The sequence below is a fragment of the Dermacentor variabilis genome, chromosome 3 (genome assembly GCF_050947875.1).
Source record: "Dermacentor variabilis isolate Ectoservices chromosome 3, ASM5094787v1, whole genome shotgun sequence".
NCBI lineage: Eukaryota > Metazoa > Arthropoda > Arachnida > Ixodida > Ixodidae > Dermacentor > Dermacentor variabilis.
This window is the reverse complement of record NC_134570.1, coordinates 14,516,920-14,538,453: the sequence shown is the minus strand read 5'-3', so window position 1 is coordinate 14,538,453 and position 21,534 is coordinate 14,516,920. Positions and strand designations below refer to the sequence as shown.

Sequence of the window (21,534 nt, the reverse complement as noted above, 5' to 3'; positions counted from 1 at the left end):
ACGATGTGCGATTGATATATAGGTCTATGTCTGTTAAATTAAAAAGTAACTGACAGACGCATTTCCAGGCTCTTTCACTTATTGCAATTTATATATATATATATATATATATATATATATATATATATATATATATATATATATATATATATATATATATATATATATATATATATATATAGAGAGAGAGAGAGAGAGAGAGAGAGAGGCGAGGGGGGATCCCGCTCGCGAAATAGCTGGCACGCCACAGAAACCCAGTTTTGAAAATCCCCATCTTAATCTAGAGTGCTCTGCGTCATAAGGGCCTTCTCGAAGAGTCGCGCTCTCGACTAAAGCCTCCGACAGATTTCTTCGGTGTCAGCAGTCCCGCCTGTAGTGCACCGCATCAAATGCCGCGTGTAAAATGTCCTTTGTCACCGAAATCTCTGGCAGACGTCGAAGGTTCGAATTTCCGCGTCCTCTCCTCCGAACTGCGCTCGGTAATAACCTCCGCAAGGGGCCGTTCGACGCGATGCGAACTGTTGGGGGGGATGCACGCCCAGCTTGGGTGGAATAAAGCTTTCCTGCAAGGACACCTCACGGCTGATCAATCTTCGTGGGCGACAAACGAAGTTGACAGTTCCTATGTTGGCCTTGTGTTGTCGCATCGTCTAGCTGTTCTGTCGGGGATCCATACTCGGAAGGCCACCTCGGGTGACGCGGCGTATATTATAGAGTTCTTGGTTTTCGGATTTTACATTTTCTGCAATTCGGGGCGTTAAAATCGGGTGATGATTTGAAAGAGGCAAACGTGGCAGAAATCGGGGGTTTTGTTCTCTGGCAGCATGAAGCCAAGCAGAAATGGGGCATCTTTTTTTTTTTTTTTTTGTCTGGCATTCCGAAGTTCGGCAGTTTCCTGGCAACTTCTACAAACGATTAAAGCAAGCGATAGCTTCCCTTCGGACACGAACGTTCTAATTAAACGAGCGATCGAAAGCGCTCACAGGCACGTGGAAGGACAAAGAGAGCTGCTCGCAAATCGCATGACGAACTCATCTCTGCAAGTCCTCGTTGTCAGGCAATATTAATACATAAAAAAGGAAAAATTAACAAAAACAACAAATACAGACGGGTTTGGCAGTGCATTTTTGCTTTGCTCTCTGCACTTTTTAACCCAAGGAAAAAAATACAAATAACAGTTGACACGGACATGCTTCGCAGGAGGGACGATGTTATTCCTTATACTTGTAGGAACCCTTCTTGAAGCATGCATTATAACATGCATTGGGAACATTTATGTGCCCATCCTAGACCTATAGCTGTCAGGCGTTCAGTCCTCGTCTGTTGTCGTAAGGTTTTACTGGCTCCTAGTCTACCCTTTTGCAGCAACAGTAATGTGTTATCAACTGTACGAATCAGCCACCCTTCTTTGAGTGTATAACGCAGTTGGGTAAACGTACTCTCAACTTCACAGCTACGCCATTCGCCACGTAGGGCTGCGTCAGCGGCGCGTCAATTCGCTTGCCAGCCCATCACCGCCGCTTACACTATTCGACGTGCCGGAAACGCTATGCAGTGTGCCATTAGAGAGTTTTAGAATAGGGGCCCCAAACATTTTGGGGCCCCAAAGAAATAGCGTCGAAGCCACTGCGCATGCGCGAGACACAAACTGCGTTTGGGTTTTGCGTTGGGAACGCTACTTCACCGACTTAGCGGGAGCTCAAATAGCGTTCCCAAAAGCTTTGCGTCAACAAACATGGCGGCACCCATCGAAGCGACGGCTCTAACCTAGCACTACAGTGTACTAGATGTACTAGCACCAAACTGGGTTCGATTCGCGGTAACGCGTCAAGTTCGCAAGCTAGAAGAAGTGACTGCGGTTATCGCTTCCTCTCAACTAGCGTGTGTTATGAAGATTGACTCATTAGACGCCGCTGATTTTGAATTCGATTGTGGATGTTATGGCTCGTAGGCCTAACACGGCTAAGCTTGGCTGGTGAAGGCTAGTAAAGTTGGTTTGCTCAAAACTAAGCGCAACTAATTGTTTGCTGCTTACAGAATAACCTCTAAATTGTAATTAGATGCGAATACACGAAAGCCAAAATTATTATTCCTATCATAAAATGGTATATTTTATTTAATTATTTCTAATAGCTTTTCTTAGACGCCGTAGTGGCGCTGTCAGCGCAGGACGCTATCCGCAAACGTAAAACCCTATTCGAAAACTCTTCACTCCTGCGTGTCCCAATGCTAACACCCGCAAAGGTCTTTGGAGCGCCCAAAATATTGGGGCCCCTATTCTAAAACTCTCTATTGTCATATTCATTTAAACGCGGCTACTCAAAAAGCAACCCGCCTTCATCCACTCAAGGCCGGGGAGCGCTTAACATAATATATTTTTGAGCATGCCAGCTTTCGGCTGTGCGAAAAACAAAAAGGAGGCGTATACCACATGTTACGTCGTAAGGTCGGACACTGCGCTTGACGCAGGCGAGGCAGACACACGCTGACAAGCTGGAAGGATGGGCGTTTATTTGCAGTGGTCGTCGGAATGTAAAGACAGGTTAAGGAAGGAGGTGAAGGGAAACGAAGTAAGAAAACATAAGATAGGCAATCAGATTGGCACGTGTAGCTGTAGACTTCAACTGAGAAATGATAAGAAGAACACTGCAGTTGTAACACCATATTTGTATAATAAGAATATTATAATAGCGTATATATTGACTACTTGCTTTCTTGTTGTTCTTTACGAAAGGGCAAAGGTCGTGGAGAAATCGGATTTAACCTGATTTGAACAAGTTTTTTTCGCGTTGCAAAGAACGGGTGTTATCGGGTTTTACCCGAAAGCGAAGGACCATACTGCATCTGGGCGTTCGCTATGCACCTCGCAATTTTTTCGACCAGAACATCGCCAAGAAGAGCCACCGCCACTTTCGAGAACATCTCAAAGGAATTCGCGTTCAGAACGGATACACATTCGCGAGCCAAGGGAAGCCGCATCCGACGCACTTCTCCGCGCCCAGTCAGCCGCCGTTTGAAGAACCGCAGAGGAAGTGCGCCGCGTTTCGCGAAGCGTTCCGGCGGCACCCGCACACACGCTCGAGCAGGGGCGGAAGCCTCCTCCTCCCGCGCTTCCTCTCTCGCGCGAAGATATCGGCGCCGGGAAGCCCCGACGCGCGTCCAGCAGCGCACGCGCCTTTCGCCGCCGTGGCGTGCGCGCTAGCCAGCGAACGGCGCGTGTCGAATTAGTCACGCGACCGCGCGCAACCTTCTGTGTACGCGCTGAATCACGGTCGGCCATTCAGCCCGCTGCCGTCGGCGCCTAATACACAAGGTTACACGACGGCGGTCTTGTGCACCGAGTGGGGCTGCTGCTGATCGGTGGGCGCGTTCACTCCGCGGGACAGACGAGTTCGTTGACTTCGAAAGAGCGCTGTGGACGGGAAGGAAGTGCAGCGGCGCTATTCGGCTGCGCCTGCCCAATCAGCGGCAGCAACTGCGGAATCCACGAGGCGCGCAGCACACAACGCTGTCTTCAAAATCACTCACACGCGTTTTATGGGCTGAGGACCTCAAGTATGATAGGCAGATTTCTAGAACACCGTCAGAAACCACCGATCGAGTCGATTCCTTTACGCCTGACGTAGTGTCCCACAATTTCTGGTGCTACAATCCTCGAAGAATGAACCAACTAGCTCAGTTAAGCACCCTTTTCACTTGTTTTCTACCTTGAGACAACATACGCGATCTACCAGTGGTGATGAGCGCACCTGCTAGGCCGTGTTATCGCTGTCTCGCGAAACGCAACGCAAGTGACTCAGCCCGACTCGGCTGGCTGAGAAGAACATCATCGACAGCGTTGCTCGCGCCGCACGTATCCGCTTGCGCGACCCAAGCGTCGGCGCTGCCTTTCATTTCTTTTTAGAGCGCAGCTCTTTGGCGTCCGTTCCTGGGTTTCGCGTCGTCGTCGGCGTTGTCGTCGGCCTCGTAACCAGCTCCGCCCCCCTTTCATCCCCCCAGCGCTAGCAGCGACCGACTGATACCGCTGGATGCCGCTGACGCCGCTAGAGAGTCAAGATAACGTGACTGCATAGAACACCGTCGCCGCCATGCAGAAAGAGGAGGAAAGGGTCCACCCCCCTGTTCTTGTGTGGCGGATAGGGTGCTCTTCAGTTGCCGACGCGCCGGTTATTTCACGTAGGCCCCGGCACGTCGACGAATACGTGACCACCTTCCCACGGCTAGACCTGGTTCTTAGCGCTGCGGAAGCGAGGGTATCATATTGTTTGTGTCGGCATCGGCGGCGTTGTCCCTGAAACCAACTCCGCAGCTGGGGTTGACTCACTATCGGCGTCAGCGGCATCAGTCAGTCGCTGCTATCTCTTCCCTCCTCCCTTTATCGTGTTGTCCGCTTGCTGCGCGCGTTTCTGCCCCCATCGTTTGCCGCTGGGTGTACACGCCGCCCCCCTCCCCCCTCTTCCTGCGAGTCTCCGGTTGTCAAAGCGCCGGCTCGAACTTAATTCCTTTCTTCGCTCCTCCTCCAATGCAACCCCTGTGCGGTGGCAATCAGAGAGCCAGATCGGTGGCGGCGGATCTGTATATGTGCACCGCCCGAGCCGAAATTGCCGCTGCCGTTCGCCCTGTGCGGTGGCAATCAGAGAGCCAGATCGGTGGCGGCGGATCTGTATATGTGCACCGCCCGAGCCGAAATTGCCGCTGCCGTTCGCCACTGCGAAATTATCTGCCAGTTCTTTCTGAGCCATGAGCGAGACGACCGATGGAAGTCCTCCGTCTGCTGCTGCTGCTGCTGCTGCTGCTGCTGCTAAACGAGCTGCCAGAGCAGAGGCCCAGCGCCGTCGCCGTCAGAATCCAGAGGTGCGTGCCGCCGAAGCAGAAGCTTACCGTCGCCGCCGTCGAGATGATCCAGGAGTACGCGTCGCCGAAGCAGAGGCTAAGCGCCGCCGCCGAGAAGACCCTGCCGTTCGCGCCGCCGAAGCGGAGGCTCATCGCCGCCGTCGAGAGCAACCAGCAGTAAGCGAGGCTGAAGCAGAAGCTCATCGCCGCCGCCGAGAAGACCCTGCAGTTCGCGCCGCCGAAGCGGAGGCTCATCGCCGCCGTCGAGAGCAACCAGCAGTAAGCGAGGCTGAAGCAGAAGCTCATCGCCGCCGCCGAGAAGACCCTGCCGTTCGCACCGCCGAAGCGGAGGCTCATCGCCGCCGTCGAGAGCAACCAGCAGTAAGCGAGGCTGAAGCAGAAGCTCATCGCCGTCGCAGAGAAGACTCTACCGTTCGGAGTCTTTGTTAAAGGAATACGTGTGAAAAATAAAAAAAAATTCTGTGATAGTGCATACATGTGTTGCTCGATTTCTTTGCCTCAATCTATCCAAAAGGTGAAACAGCTTATTTGCTGCGCTCAAATTTCGCATTAGGAAGTAACGTAATCGTCGGTAATTTTTTTTATAAATTAAAAACAAAAGCCGCCGTGTTCGTAACCTATGACGATGTGAAAAGCAATTAATCTTTATTACAATACAAACACGTACAGCAGTGCAAAGTGCACTGATGAAGGCAGCAGCACCGTGCTATACAGTCTGCCATCTTGAACAAAACTGTCGCGTGTTCTCGTTCCGCGCCTGCACGACGAAACACGGGCAGAGGCACGACACGAGCGGCGAAAAGCGCTCTCGCCTCTCACCAGCGACATCTGGGCGCCACGGGCCAACGAGGGCTTTGTGAGCCTCACGTGTCTTGCGGCGAAGTTCGAGGCAGTTCACCTTGAGCACGCGACATATGCCGGAGAGTCACACGGCTGTGAACGTAGCTGCCTCATTGGAGCAGCTACGCACCGACTGGGAGATACCAATCGACTGCATGAAGTACATCGTGACGGACAGCGGCCGCAACATCCGAGCGGTTGCAAGGACAGTGTCATAGCTCCAGCGAGCCTGATTTGCGCACACTCTGCAGCTGGCGATCAGCGATGCGATGTCGTGTATTCCGGCAATCAACAGACTCTGCAAGCAGGCGAAAGCGATTGTAGGATACTATATACAAACATAGCCCTAGTGCGCAGAAAAGACTGAACGATCTGCAGAGGCAGTTGAACAAAGACGTACTCTATGTTGTGCAGGATGTTGACACAAGATGGAACAGTCAGTACTTCACGCTACCGAGGCTCCCTGAACTCAAAGAGTCCATCACACTTGAGCTCACCACTTCGGACACGAGCATAGATATCTTTATTTGACACAACTGTGATCTTAAAGGGACACTAACGGTTACCATGAAGTCAAGTTAAAGTGATAAAGCAATGCTCTAGAACGTCTAATGCGTGAATATAATCGCGAACAGAGCTTTAGTAACCGAGAAATTGAGGTAAGCGCATGACACGATTTGAGACCCCCCAGCAGTGTTGCCATGTCGGACAAGGCGGCGTAGCCCAAAGCGAGAGAAACTGTAGCCCAAATGTAGCCAAACACAAAAAGAGCAAAACAAATTTGTAGCCAAATATAGCCATTGTTATTTTCAGTTTTATCTGTATTTACATTTTCACATTCGACCACGGTAATCTCTTTTTGTACAACCCGTCGTAAAAAAAAAAAAAAAATGTCCGTGATGCCGTGACGGTCGACCCTTGACATCTACAACAGCTACATGATGCTCGCACACAGCACACTTTTTTGTTGGCCCTGAAAACTCAAGTTCCAGCGAATCGCTGCTGAGGGAGAACCTATCGAAATGAATCTAAAATGTTAGCACGAACAAAAAACTTGGAGGACGCTTGGAGGACAGCTGGCCAGAATGTGTCTGAGATGTTGATGGAAATGAACTGGTCATGATTTATGGTGATAGAAACAGGCACGTTGTTCGGGATTGAAGCAGGGATTATCAGTGGCGTAGCCAGGTCGTCTGGCACCCGGGGCCCATAGGTCTTCTGTCACCCTCCCCCCCCCCCCTTATGTAGTCAAGGAAGGCGAGGATATCGACAATTTCCGGGTTTCAGATCCAGTACAACCACCTTGGATACCGCGCACGTTCCCCGGCTTCCCCTCTCCTTCGCTTTCTTTCCCAGAGACCGCAAATGCAGCAAATATACACGCTGTTTTTCCTGCGCCAACTAACACAGGGTGCTGCACTGATAACGTGTGATAAGCCCATGTGCACATCTTCTGTCAGACTGTAAGGCTTGGCAGCCAATACAAATGCGGCATCGTGGAAAATATCACTCACGTCACAAGTAACAAAAATTATCTTTATAATAAAGTTTTAATTACCAATTTTAGCGGCAATATTGCTTTTGCAAAATTGAAGCCCGACATTCATATCTTGCCCAACAACAACTTCCCAAAAATCGTCGTAGGTACTATGGCACGCAGTATTTTGTCTGTGGGCAGCCCTGAACGAAAACGAAAATTAAATTGTTTGTCAGTGACGCTGATCTCCCCACCCTATTTGAAAACGCTACCTGCCTCCCCGCTGCGCGGGCGCCAATGCTATGACAATTACGAGTTCTCTTCATTCTGATCAATAAAGCCTTGTTTTCATTTGCTGCTATACGGACAAACGTGATTATCCGAGCTGCGGTACCACCGCAAGATTGGGAACAGAATAGAGCACGCTTCGCGTCGATTCTTGGCGTCACCATAAAAAAAGAAAGGAAATGCCGCGATGAAGCCCGTGCCAGCGAAAGCTTGCACTACTGTTGGTCTGCACTCGCTATGGAGAGGATTAAGGGATCAACGTCACTGGTCCACTATTTCATGTTTCTTTCGCTTCTACGATATACTGGGCGCCGCCCGCAGTGCCAAAGTACTGTAGGTTGTAGCACCCAAAACGATTTTGTTTAAGAAGTTTTTGTTGATTTAATAATATGACTTTGGGTCCTCAATTCTCGAATTGAAGTGCTTCATCTGTAAGTACTAATTACGGGATTATTAGGGATATGGTTATTACTTATCTGCCATATTTTTCGCGCTGCCGAGTTCCTAGTAATCACAAGAAGACATAACTTCATAGAATCTCGATCGGGAAATATCCTTACAAAATTCACCTTTCTTTTATAAAATTCTGTGCAGCTGATACAGACACTGTACTTGTGACATGAAGTCACACAACAACAACAGTTTTCTGAAACTTTCGAGGGTAAGAAGGAAAGCGCACAACGGCAGGTTTCGCAGCGGCTTCTCGGAGCGAGCGGGAGAGGGGAAGAAAAAGCGAGCCGGACATCGCGGCGGGCCCGCGACTACAGCCTGTCGAGTCATACGCCGCCAAACTCTTCGGCCGAACCGAGTCTGTAGACGATCCAGAGAATCCCATTCGCGACTTTTGACGGCCCCACTTATGCAACGTCGCTCTCAACGAACGCTTCGCCGTAAACGCGAGCGCCGGGCGCGCTGGTTGAACGCCCTCTTGCTGCTGTCTTTGTCCGTCTTCGCTGCGCGTTCTGAACGGAAGAGGGACCCAAGAGCCCCAACGCCTTACAACGCCTCACTGTATGTTTAGCGACTCCTGCTCCCAGCATGAACGCACAGCACGAGCGCACCCCACAAGAAACGTTCCGCTAAGGCGAGTAGTTTAGCGACCATTTCGCGAATTGAATTTTTTAGCCCGCACATTCGTGCAGTTATTTCGTGGGGTGTTGATAGAGCTGCAGCCGACAATTCTGCGGCGCAACGCATCGAGTGCATGAGCTCGGGGTACTGGATGCCGGGGCATTCTTTGCAATTTGCGCCCAGTCAAGCCGGCGGAAAGAGGGGTGTCTTCAGGCGTATATGACACCCCCCCCCTCCCACTGGCCCCTTGCACCCGGGGCCCACGGGGCCCACGGCCCCCCGGCCCCACCTGTTGCTACGCCACTGGCGATTATAATTTTAAATTGGCAAAGAAAATCTCAAAGGCCAGTAAGTGGGGAGGCCTGGCAATGCAATCTTGGTACTTCGTATGTAGTCTATGAGATTAGTGTAAGTCGTCTGTTATTAAGTACAACATAATTATTGTTTAAAATTGCAGTTGCTATAATATTAGACACTTGCGCTTTATTCTATGCTTCGGAAATCAAAAGCACACGGCAACTACGGCAACCTACGGCAACACGCTGAACTGCGTATCACGTGTAAAATAGTCGTTTAGTTTTCAATCCGATTGGTTTCGCTTTGAGTGTTTAAATACCAAAGCAGTTGGACAGAAACAATGAAAACACGTAGCTATTACCGCAGAATTGCTTCACACTTCGGAAAAGATCAATCGCAGGAACGTCGAATTGCTAGACAAAATACTTTGTCACAATTACGGCCGCACTTGTCATCTGCCTCCCACTAATGCCGGCGTAGAATCACTATCGCGCTCACCTATCACCACTTTCAGCGAGCTGACAGTGAAAGACTACATCCTCACTGCAGATAAAAAAAATCTGATAAAAATGTTCCACGGTCTTTTTCGCGTTACCACTTCTTGATTACACACTCTGACCGGTAAACCTTCCATTGCATTCAAAAATAGGTACCATGAAAATTGGTTCTCAGCTCTTTAATATTCACATTTAAGAGTGGAACGTGATAGCATTCAAAGATCCCTGACTGTTTTCCACGTTTCCCGGCAACTGCAGCGTATGCAACCATAATGTTTACCTGCTAACGCTGGAGGTGAACAATATGCACGAAGGCGAGCTTTTTGGTTCTCTTCATTCCACCCTCACGGCAGGCGCTGCCACGGATGCTAGTGCCACCTGGCTGGTGTTGCATGGAACCGAGCGGGGCGCGCCGCTCCCACTTGGCAGTAACCGCTTGTCCTCGTTTTTTCCTGTGCCCCGCTTCGCGCTGCACGACGCATTCTCGTGGGAAACCAACCAGCCCAAATCATCGCCCTCCCACTAAGACGTCGAACGGCAGCTGGAAAAGGGGTTTGTGTTCGAGGTTCCGCGTAACAAACATACGTTGTCTCGTATATTCAAATTACAATTCGACGCTGCCATGTCTGTAGGTTCAGTGTAGGTTGTACTTTACGAATTTTCTGACGCGTTTTACTTTGAGAAAATCAATTATTTCAGTAACGCATATGCGCCAGCCAAAGGCCTACGTGATTCGGGATCAGTTTTCTCACACGACAACGGCGCCGACGCCGGATTTTTCGCGACACGGAGCCCTTAACGCTATCGCGTTAAAGTTCATTTCGCACGCAAATGAAAATGAGAGTAAAAAGCTTACCGCGAGAAACGCGGACACGGTCGAAAGCTGTGCCCAGCGCGATACTTCAACGACACGCCTTCGCCATGGACACACTGGAGCATGACCCGTGCTTCCCTTCTTTCATGCCGGCGCCACGATCGCCCAACCTTATTGCTCTCCGTTTCTGAGCATAACCATGTTAGTGCAGTGAACTGTGAAGCACCCTCCACTCCCAGGCTCATCCCTGTGCCCGGTGATTGGGTGTCGGGTAAGACGAAGATGAGACGACATTGCTGGCGTAAATGTTAGCACGGTGAAGCGCGGTGTAAATTTAAGTGCGTCAAGGATAGAATCATCGGCTCAGAGAACGATGCACTGAGGGGGAGGGGAGGGGGGAATTGCGCGCACACATGCACAGATGCGCTGCCGGCTCTGCCAGCTAAAACATAGCCTGCGAGGTTTGTTTCTACTGCATGAGAGTCACCTCTGGGGCGTGGATTAAGGCGGCACTCATAGCCCAAACAAAGCCAAGTCGCAGATTTTCAGTAGCCCAAATATAGCCACGTAGCCAATTCGCCCAAGTCGACGCCAAAATTTTTATTATGTAGCCCAAGGGCGCTATTCTGGACATTCCGCCATTTTCTTCGATGCGTGACGTAGGCGCGACGCAAACAAAATGGCGCTCGTGGCCCCGTTTTGCTCACGTAACGTGACGCCAACTTGACGATTCGCCTAAGAAACTGAAATGAAGGCACTTAATGTAGCGTTATCGGTAAAGCAAAACAGTTTTCCTCCGCAGTAAAAATAAAGCAGCTATCTGAAAGCGTATAATTATTCCGTCGAAAACGCTTCTCGCTTCCATCGTCTGCTGCGTTCAAGCCGTCGTCTGCTTCAATAGCTAGGATGCGTGTCCCCGGAAAATGGAATGAGTCATTGCATGTTGGCGCCAACGCTCTTGTTTTCTTGCTTGAGACAAAGTACGCGACCTACCAGTGGTGATGCGCGCACGTTCTAGGCCACGTTATCGCTATCTCGTGAAACGCAAGTGACTCAGCCCGACTCGGCTCGCTGAGAAACGGCCAAATATCACCGATAGCGTTGCGCGCGCCAGAGATATCCACTAGAGCGACGCAAGCGCCGGCGCTGCCATCTCTTGTTCATTTCGCTGGTTACTCGCACCGAGGGAGGAAACTTGAAGGCGCCGTCTTGCCTATGTTTCTTTATATAAATTAGAAAGAGGCCGTTGTCATAACTTTTGATTGTGCGAAAAGGCATTAATCTTGATTACAATACAAATGCAGCAGTGAAAAGTGGACAGCATTGCCGAATGTTTGCTATGTTCAACCAATATTATTTCGTATAAACGCGTTCTTTTAAAAAATGATGGCCCCAAACACAAATGCCAACACCACCCGAGAGCGATGCAAATACTATGAGCACGCGTTATGAACAAAAGATTTTCGTGGTGCCAAACGACGGGGAAAATGTGGCGGTACGCATTCCTCTCGGCTGCCATTGCATATGGCTGCTCATTAGCATAATTCGTGCGGCTCGTCGCAGCAAAAATTATGGCAGAAAATCTCAGCAATGGCGGCCCAGAGCAACGTCACGCTTCGTCAAAATGACGTTTACGAAACAGTCCTTCCTGTGACGCTCCTCACGAGATATTCCTTCAGCTAATCAGCAAGCTGGCATGGCGCATATATTGGATCGCCACCACATATTCGCGCAATTGCAGATGCATTGCACTGGCTTCTTCATGCTACCGCTCACATTCTTTTTGAAGCGCTAACATCACAATATATCTGCCAAGGACCAAAAAAAATGTATTAGTCCATAAAATTTGCAGCTCCACGTCACGTTTCGTCATCTTGATGAAAACGCGAAATTGCATTTTGCAATACTTCTGCTTCCCGGCACAAATTTTAAGGCACGTGAGCTCTACACAGCCAATCAGAGAGTAAACATGGTGGATAACGGCGGCCGTGGCCGCCATGCGTGTCGAGAATAGCACCCCTGGGGCGCTATTCTGGGGCCGAATCTTATAACGGTTCGGTTGGGGAACCGTTCCTTTGGCCTCACCTGATTGGCCAAAATTTTGATTACGTCACAGGTCGTCAGAGGCAGCGGGGCGGTATCGCAATTTTCGAATACGTCACGCATCTGTCAATCATCTTCAAAGCGAACCGGTCGTAGGAACCGGAGAAGGGTTAGTCCGCTTTGGGTTCCGTTGCTGTGGCTTGGCTGTTGGCTTGCGAACCTGGCCGCGCGCGCCGGTCGCGCGTCCCCGGAGACGTGCGGGCGTCGCGCGCGGGTGCGTTGGTTGCTTCGGAGGCTATTGCTTGCCTTCGTCGTCTGCTTGGCGTTGTTCTTTCGATGTCGACCACGGCTGGAAATGCGATACGCTTTCGAAGAAGTGACGGATAATGAGTTTCACGAACTTTAGTTCCTCTTGTCCCACCTGGCCACAGCAACATACCGTAGAGCACGGTCCAGATAACGCAGCGCAACAAAACACGGACACCAACGCAAACCTGCCCGCACGGCGCCTTTGCCACGGTACGAAACCTACGGAGCTACACGTGTGAGTGCACAGAACAATAACAAAGCCGCCATTGTGGCCCGAAAGGCGGGGCCACTACAGCAAAGAAATAAAAAAAACAGCAAAACAAAGGAGAACCTACTACGTCATTTCCTCCACACTTTTCCCCTAGCGCACGGAGGGGGTAGGGCCTCTCGTTAGTTTCCTTCCTCCATGAGCGCCCCAGAATAGCGCCCATAGCCAAACCTGGCAACACTGCCCCCCAACGGCATTCCGGTGCTAGCCCGATGACGAAGGCACTCCTCATCATAATTTATGTCACTAGCACTCAACTACACGTATTAAAAAGATCATCTTATTAGGTTATAAGACGGAAGAAAATGCTGCTTATCTACTTCTGTTCGATTCTAAGAAAAAATAACAATTTGACGTTACCCTTCAGTAGTATGGGTGTTAGAAAGGTTTCGTTTTCGCTCGACTCTGCGCCGCGCGCGCTTAGAAGTCGGTCGTTTCGTTATCGCGTCGTGCTGCGCTGGTTCTGCTGGCTCGCGAAACTTGCATTTGGAACTAGCGCTGTACGTTCCGTCGGTCTTGCCTGCATTCTCCGAAGCGTAACAACAACTGCAGGTCGAAGACGGGGCGGTGAGTGCGGCATTTGGTTTTAACGAAGGAAATGCTACAAATGTGCGAATATGTACAGCCATGACATACAGTTGCCGTCGTAGTAGTACGCAACGACGCCGGCAGCGCAAGCCCTCAGCAGCAGGTCACGTTCATCAGTGCTTAAATCGCTGAAGTCGAGCCCAGCATCGCGAGCCAATGTGTCGTTGTCAGGGTCGTCCATTGCAACGAGCGTCAAAGTTGCGGTCATAAAATAAAGAGCCAGCTTATCATCGCGCGCTTTCCCTATCGCTAGCCACCATAGTTCCGCTTTCGCGTTGCTGTCGGCTCTGTCTTGGCTCTGTTTCTAGCCGCACGTTTGCGTTTTGCGCAGAAAAACCGTAGCGCCGTCTGCGGGCGCCGTTTTAGTCACCGACGGCGCAACGTCACTATGAGACCATGACGTCGCCACTTCTCGATCGGAGGGCGGGCGATTTGAACTGCGCTAGAGGTACGCGGACGCTTCAGAACGCATTTTCTCTTAAAATAAGTCTCTTCTTCGCATGAAACAAGCGTTTCGAGGTTTCTGGGACGGTATTTCAACAGTCCACGTTGACTTAATGTTATTCTTAGTGTCCCTATAAGTGATGAAAAGTACCTCTCCTTGCCATGTCAAATTCCAATTATTTTTGGAGTGCTGCATTGCCTGGAAAGTTGAAAAGGCAACTCAGGGTTTGCTACGAATCTTGCAAAATGTGTCAAGACCCGTTTTGCGGGGTGCGAATTTGACGAAGTGGCCAGCGTGGCCATGTTTTTTGTTCCGCCCTTTAAGGCCACAGTTCATCAGGCATCTGGTCAGATGATCTGGCTGAAAGGCCTTGTGACAAGAGAGCTCCAGGCAGCTGACGTGGAAACAAGTAGGGACACTGCCGTGCCAGCGTCGACTTTGTATCCACTGGTGGCATCAGTGTATGGATATATGCTTTTGTTGATCTAGTGATGAACAGAGAGAAGACACATTTGGCATCTGTCCCTGAGAGGCAAGTTACAGACTATACGGAAAAACCTCTTCTGGAAAGGGGCAAGAATCCTTGTGAGTGGTGGCAGTCCATTGGCCGCTTCAAGTACCCGCTTCTAGGTACACTCGCTCAGGAGTACTTTGCCATCCCTGCCACCTCAGTTCCTAGTGAAAGAGTCTTTTCTACTGGTGGAAATATTGTTACAGTGCATAGCGAGCGCTTACTTTCTTAACATGTTGAGCAGTTAATTGTCCTTCCCGATAACCTGTAATAAGCGTCTTTCCTGACTGAGAGCATTACCTGACATTACCTGAGTGCATTGCCTATAATGAGTGCCTCTTTAACCTGAAGCACCCTTGTAAAATACAATATTATTTTTAAAAGGGTAATAAAGCTATTGTTACCGCGCTTCGCAATTTTTTAATACTATAGATATATTCGATATTCGAAGACAGTTTTTCGCCTTATTCGTATTCGATTCGTATTGGAAAAACACCCCTACTTTCTTGAAAGATTTGGTGATGGTGGAATAAAAGCCATCTCTAGGAACATATGTAGAGCCGTCTTAGAGCATTGCATACATCAGGAAAAGTGCAATTTTACGAAAATTTGCCGTATATATTCGTGTAAGGGCCGCACTTTTTTTCTAGAATTTTGGCTGAGTGCGAACCTTACATGAACCAGCCGATGAAAGCCCGCTAAAGGGTCGTGCTGTTTCCGCAACTGTAGCAGAGGGCAATAAAGGCGCAAATGACACAAGGCTGTAAATGACCTCCGTTGCCGGGCCATCGTCCCTGACCAGCGCCGACCCAAACAGCGCTCCCTTCTCCAGAGGCGAAATGCCACCGATATGACGGCAAACACTGCCAACACAGCGCAACGACGCGCCAGACAAAGAAATAACGACGCGGCGGCGCCGGCCTGCAGTGAGCGACGTCGATGGTAAAGCAGCTAGCGTCATCTAGCGGCAACGGAACTAACTTCGTTTTTCGGTAGGGCGTTTTGAATTTTTTCCTAAAATTTTGCCCTCCAAAGTGGGAGTGCGGCCCTTACACGGGGGCGGCCCTTACGCGTAGCGCGAAACACGCCACCTCTCCGATGCGCTTCTGTGGTCACGGAATGCGCCTTCCGTTGGGGCATCTCTTCACCAACCGAAATGCCGCCAATCTCTGAGGGTTTACGCGTTTCACGTCGCGCAACACTGACATATAAGTCAATGAGATAAGGAGTGATAAAGGGTTATATGGGGCTTATCACGGTAGATAATCGTTCGACGCGAATGGATAAGGTGCTAAAAGAGTGATTAGGGCTTATAATGGTCGGAGCAATTCTGATAAGGTTAATAATCACCGATATGGGTTGGTAACGATCGGATCAAGTCCGATAAAGTTGATAAGGACCCTTAAGAGTTGATAAGGGTCGGATTATGTCCGATAAGCTTGATAAAGACATATGAGAGTTGATAAGGATCGGATCGATTGAGATATAAGGCTGATACCGACCGATAAGGGTTGATAAGGCTCGGATCTAATCTGATAAGGCTGATAACGACCTATAAGGGTTGATAAGGGTTTATACTCGTCGGATAAAGTTTAACAACATTGATGATGACATTGGGCTACGTGGAAATGAGCAAGTGGCACAACGCTTGCACACACTTAGGCAAGTTGTCGAAGTACACTTCTTCGCACATTACAAAACTAGAAAAGACCGTTCATGGTCGCCTTGTGCACTGCTAAAGCTGGAGGTGATTCTCTATATGATGCCATTACAGTCTAACCTGTCTTGCAGTTCCGTCTCTGATAGAGAATGTCATGCACCTCTCTGGCCACGTCGGCCAATACCATCTTTGCGAATATACTTTGTGTTCACAGTCGTGATCCTTCTCGCAGTTCTTGCTGATCTTCAAGAAGGCGCGTGACGGCGAGCTGAGCACGGACGGCGGCCTCAGCGCACTTGCGCGGCTGACGAGCATCGACGTGGAGAAGGCAGGCGTTGGGGGCGCGAAGAACTTCTTCGAGGCCAAGGTACGAAGGCAGCTGGTCCCGTTTATCGCACGGGCTAACTTGTTCCCAAAAGGACATGCCGCTGGACAAGTTGGTTTGGTTCACTGTGTATTGTTTGTAACACCGCGCGCACAGAGAACGATACGGATGTCACAGTATGAACTTTTGATCGCGATCAAGCCCGATCCAGATCGAATTTTTCGGTCGCGATTAGTGCCTTTGGGATAGCTGCGCGAGGGAGCCAATCGTGTTCGAGAATTTCGATCCGGATCGGGCTTGAACGCGATCGAAAGTGGTCGTGTGACACCGGAACAAGACACACACAAGCGCGCGTGTGTCGTGTTCTCTGTGTGGTGTCTGTTTTCGCACCGTTAAAAGGAATTTTTCTCGACAGCACGCGATGAAACGATCCTCCCTGTAATCGTCGCCTTCAATGTATTCCTGCCAAGCACTGCCGTAGACGAGCCGTATGTGAAAATACTGAAAGATATCTATAACGGCTCCACAGCCACCATAGTCCTCCATAAAGAAAGCAACAAAATCCCAATAAAGAAAGGGGTCAGGCAGGGAGATACGATCTCTCCAATGCTATTCACAGCGTGTTTACAGGAGGTATTCAGAGACCTGGATTGGGAAGAATTGGGGATAAAAATTAATGGAAAATACCTTAGTAACTTGCGATTCGCTGATGATATTGCCTTGCTTAGTAACTCAGGGGACCAATTGCAACGCATGCTCACTGACCTGGAAAGGCAAAGCAGAAGAGTGGGTCTAAAAATTAATCTGCAGAAAACTAAAGTAATGTTTAACAGTCTCGGAAGAGACCTGCAATTTACTATAGGTAGCGAGGCACTGGAAGTGGTAAGGGAATACATCTACTTAGGGCAGGTAGTGACGGCGGATCCGGATCATCAGACGGAAATAATCAGAAGAATAAGAATGGGCTGGGATGCGTTTGGCAGGCATTCTCAGATCATGAACAGCAAGTTGCCATTATCCCTCAAGAGAAAAGTGTATAATAGCTGTGTCTTACCAGTACTCACCTACGGGACAGAAACCTGGAGGCTTACGAAAAGAGTTCTACCTAAATTGAGGACGACGCAACCAGCTATGGAAAGAAGAATGATGAGTGTAACGTTAAGGGATAAGAAAAGAGCAGATTGGGTGAGGGAAAGAACGCGAGTTAATGACATCTTAGTTGAAATCAAGAAAAAGAAATCGGGGCATGGGCAGGACATGCAATGAGGAGGGAAGATAACCGATGGTCATTAAGGGTTACGGAGTGGATTCCAAGGGAAGGGAAGCGTAGCAGGGGGCGGCATGGCCCCAATTAGTACATGACCGGGGTTGTTGAAGTATGGGAGAGGCCTTTGCCCTGCAGTGGGCGTAACCAGGCTGATGGTGGTGACTGCCGCTCGCACCACCGCGTGGAGTCGCCGCTGTGTTTTCCTCGGGTCGGTTCTGCCAATGTGGCCACCGACAGCCTCAGTGAAAAGATGACTCGCCAGGCGCTTTCTTTCTTTCTCGCACGCGGACTCTAGCTGCTCCAGCTCTGTGGCCGCGGTAAAGTTCCAGTGGCCCAATTTATTTCCTTCCCCCCATTCCCTTTACAAAACAGGCTAAGAATTAAGCCATCGTTATCGTAAAAATAAACATTTCATTTCATTTATTTTCACCTTAAAGGCCCGGAGGCATTACATAAGGGAGGGCTTTAATCCTTGTAACAATGTTAGGAGAAATGTACAGAACAGTAAAGAAACAAAAATAAACAAATACATGCCAGAAACAATTGTGAAAAAAAAGGAACATCGTGCGAAAGTAAGGGTAGGTGGGATCGGTAATTAAGCAGTGTGGTTATTTAACATTTCGCGGAACGTTTTACGGTCAGTGCATGACACGATATCTTCTGGGAGATGGTTCCAATGGGTTATTGGGGGCGTCGGGGAAAAATGAAGTGTGCATGGCAGATGATCGGGTGTTAATGTTTGCTATGGGACGACTGTGGCTTAAGCGAGAGGACATGTACGTAAGGGTGGATTTAACAGGGAATGCCTGGAGTGTGGATGATAATAAAAGGTGCGAAGCAAGCAGAGTCGAGAGATGATCAGGCGGGAAGCAAGTGATGGTAGTTCAAGTGTACGTTTTAGTGCGGTTATGCTGGTATCACGAGAGTAATTGGAAGTTATAACGCGAGCAGCGCGATTTTGTATTGCTTCTATGTCATAGGTTAGATATGATTGGGAAGGGTGCCAGATAGATGACGCATATTGTAACTGCGGACGAACGAATGTTAGATATGCTAGCTTTTTTTTATTTCTAGTGATGCGGCTTTCAGGTTGCATTTTAAATATCCAAGGGTGCGTGAAGCATTAGAACAGATGGTGTCAATATGAGTTGCCCATGATAGTGTCGATGTCATGTGAACGCCGAGATATTTGTAAGACGGGGCATGATTGATAGGAACTGAATTTATTGTGTAGGTGTGGCTGGTTAAGCTGTGCTGGCGGGTGAATGACAGAGCTTTGCATTTAGTAAGGTTAAGCGGCATGTACGATTTCTCGCACCATACTGTGATGGAATCGAGATCCTGTTGTACTGCGGTGTTTTCATTCCAGCCCTTGATTGGGAAAATAGGACACAGTCGTACGCGAAAAGACGTAATTTATTTTTAATGTTAGCAGGTAAGTCATTGATGTAGATGAGGAAAAGTAGAGGCGATAAACCAGCGCCCTGTGGCACACCCGATGTTACGCTGCTAAGAGATCAATTATGGTTATTTGCAGAGGTAAACTGTGTGCGCCCTTTTAAAAAGTGTTCAAGCCAGGTAAGCAAGCTATTTGGGATTCCGATAAGTGCGAGTTTTTGAAGTATAGGTGATGTCGGAAACGCGGTCGAATGCTTTTGAGTAATCCAAGAAAATGGCATCAATCTGCAAACGAAGGTCCATGAAATGCAGGATGTCATGGGTGAACTCGGCGAGTTGGGTCTCGCATGAAAATAGTTTTCTGAAGCCGTGCTGTTGAGGGTAAAAGAAGTTGATAGATTCCAGGTGAGACATTAGGTTGGATGAGATTATATGTTCTAGAAGTTTAGAAGGAATGCTGGTCAGAGAAATTGAGCGATAATTTATAGCACGGGAGCGGTCGCCAGTCTTGAAGATTGGTACGAAGTGGGCCTTTTTCCAGTCGTCGGGCAAACTTTCAGTCTTTAAGGATTGCGTAAATATTAGATGTAGTATAGCTGGCTAGAAATGTTACTGGTGTTAACTAGTATTTTGGCGTTAATTCTATCACACCCAGCTGAGGTGGTTAGTTTTAGTGAATTAATGAGGCTACATATGCCATCAGGGTTGATCTTGATGTCTGGTATTAATTTTACTGGGAGTGGTGGTCTTGGTTCAATGGGGGTGTCATTAGTGTTGGAGAAAACTGAGGTGAAGTAGTCGTTAAGAGCTGACGCGCATTTCTAAGAGTTAATGAGATTACCATCCGGATCTGTTAGTTCAATCTGTCTAGTATGGGTCTTTACTCAAAGTAAGCGCCAGAATTTATTGGGGTTTGATCGTAGAATCGCCAGAATGTCATGATTAAAGAAGTTATCTTTGGCTATCGTCAGCTCCTGAATATATTAGTTAGCGCACAGTTCGTATTTTCCCCATGTTTTTGAGTTATTTGTAAGTTTGGCTTTTCGGTAAAGCCTTTTCTTTTTAGTAAGGAGAGCTTTGAGCCGTTTGTTAAACCATTCATTGTTAGAGTCGGATTAGAACTGTTGGAATGTATCTAGCTTCCAGGTTGAGCAATACATTCCCAGTTGCTGTCGACAGTTCTTGATAAGTAAGACTGCTGAAAATCATTTAAAAAAAATTTTTGGAGTTCGTTATTTATGGCGTCAAAGTCCGCGCTTCTGTAATCTTTTATTATTTTTGTTGTGGGTGACTTTTTCTTAAGTGCTATTGTCATGCAGATATGGATGAGGTTGTGATCGCTAAGACCAGGTAGTGTGGTAACGCTCTCTGAGCTCTCAGGGCAAGATGTGAGCATAAGGTCAAGGGTGTTATCCCCTCTTGTAGGACATGATATCACCTGATGCGGGTTGAAGTCTAGAATAAGATCAATAAATTGTTTAGCTTCCGATAACGGTGACCTGTTGGTTACAGAAGCAGTAATTGAAATCGCCAAAGAGGTGAATAGATGCGTCAGGGAATTCGTCAGTGATGTCGGTTCGTGCTCGACGGAGTGAATCGCAGAATGACGGACGGCTGCCCGGCGGCCTGTAGCACACGCCAAAACTTGTCTTTCCAGCACCAGTTGTAAGCGCAAGTCCACAATAGCTCGAGATTGTCATCCCGACTGATCAGGGAAGATGAGAAGGTGTTTCTGATAGCTAATAGAACACCCCCTCCTCTTCGGTTGCTCCGATCATGGCGATACAGAGCATAGCCGGAATTTGGAGGGAAAATTTCGCTATCTCTTACGTCTCCATTTAGCCGCGTTTCAGTTAATACTATGATGTCGGCATCGATGTCGTGAGTGAAGATGCAAAGTTGTTCTCGTTTGGGTAGCAAACTGCGCATGTTAGTGAAGGCTATGTTAATGAGAGTTAAAGATGAGGGACGATTGCGGGATGAGGTTGGACTGATAAGCTTCGTTGTCCGTCATTGCGCGTTTTCGTTTCTTGTTATTTGGGGTGCGCTGTTTCCATGCGCCTTTATGAATGGTCTCGTAGCCTCAATCACGCTGTCAGAAGTAGGGTCGTAGTGATAGCGCTTATTGTTGACAAGCAACTTGTCTACTTGTAGTTTGAACGCACAGTTTTGTGGTCGTATGAAATCTAACAATTTAGAACGTGCGATGCGAGTAGCAGGAGCGAAATCTTCACGTATAGCGAAGTTTGTTGCCTTTAGTTTCCGCCCACAGGCCAGAATGTCTTTAAAAAAAATTAAATTATGGGGTTTTACGTGCCAAAACCACTTTCTGATTATGAGGCACGCCGTAGTGGAGGACTCCGGAAATTTAGACCACCTGGGGTTCTTTAACGTGCACCTAAATCTAAGTACACGGGTGTTTTCGCCCCCATCGAAATGCGGCCGCCGTGGCCGGGATTCGATCCCGCGACCTCGTGCTCAGCAGCCCAACACCATAGCCACTGAGCAACCACGGCGGGTCAGAATGTTTTCCTTTGATTTGAAAAGAGCCAGCTTGATAATTATCGGGCGTTTTCTTTCAG

The 21,534-nt window shown here is 48.7% G+C and overlaps 1 protein-coding gene across 2 annotated transcripts in view; it reads left to right on the top strand.

Annotated features, from left to right (window-relative positions):
* Positions 1-21,534, top strand: part of Swip-1 (EF-hand domain-containing protein D2 homolog Swip-1) — a 116,481-nt gene that overhangs the window by 75,928 nt on the left and 19,019 nt on the right. For both annotated transcript variants that reach the window (XM_075684243.1, XM_075684244.1), the window contains exon 3: positions 16,195-16,329. In XM_075684243.1, coding sequence (XP_075540358.1) covers positions 16,195-16,329 — 135 coding nt within the window. The remainder of the gene's footprint in view (positions 1-16,194; positions 16,330-21,534) is intronic.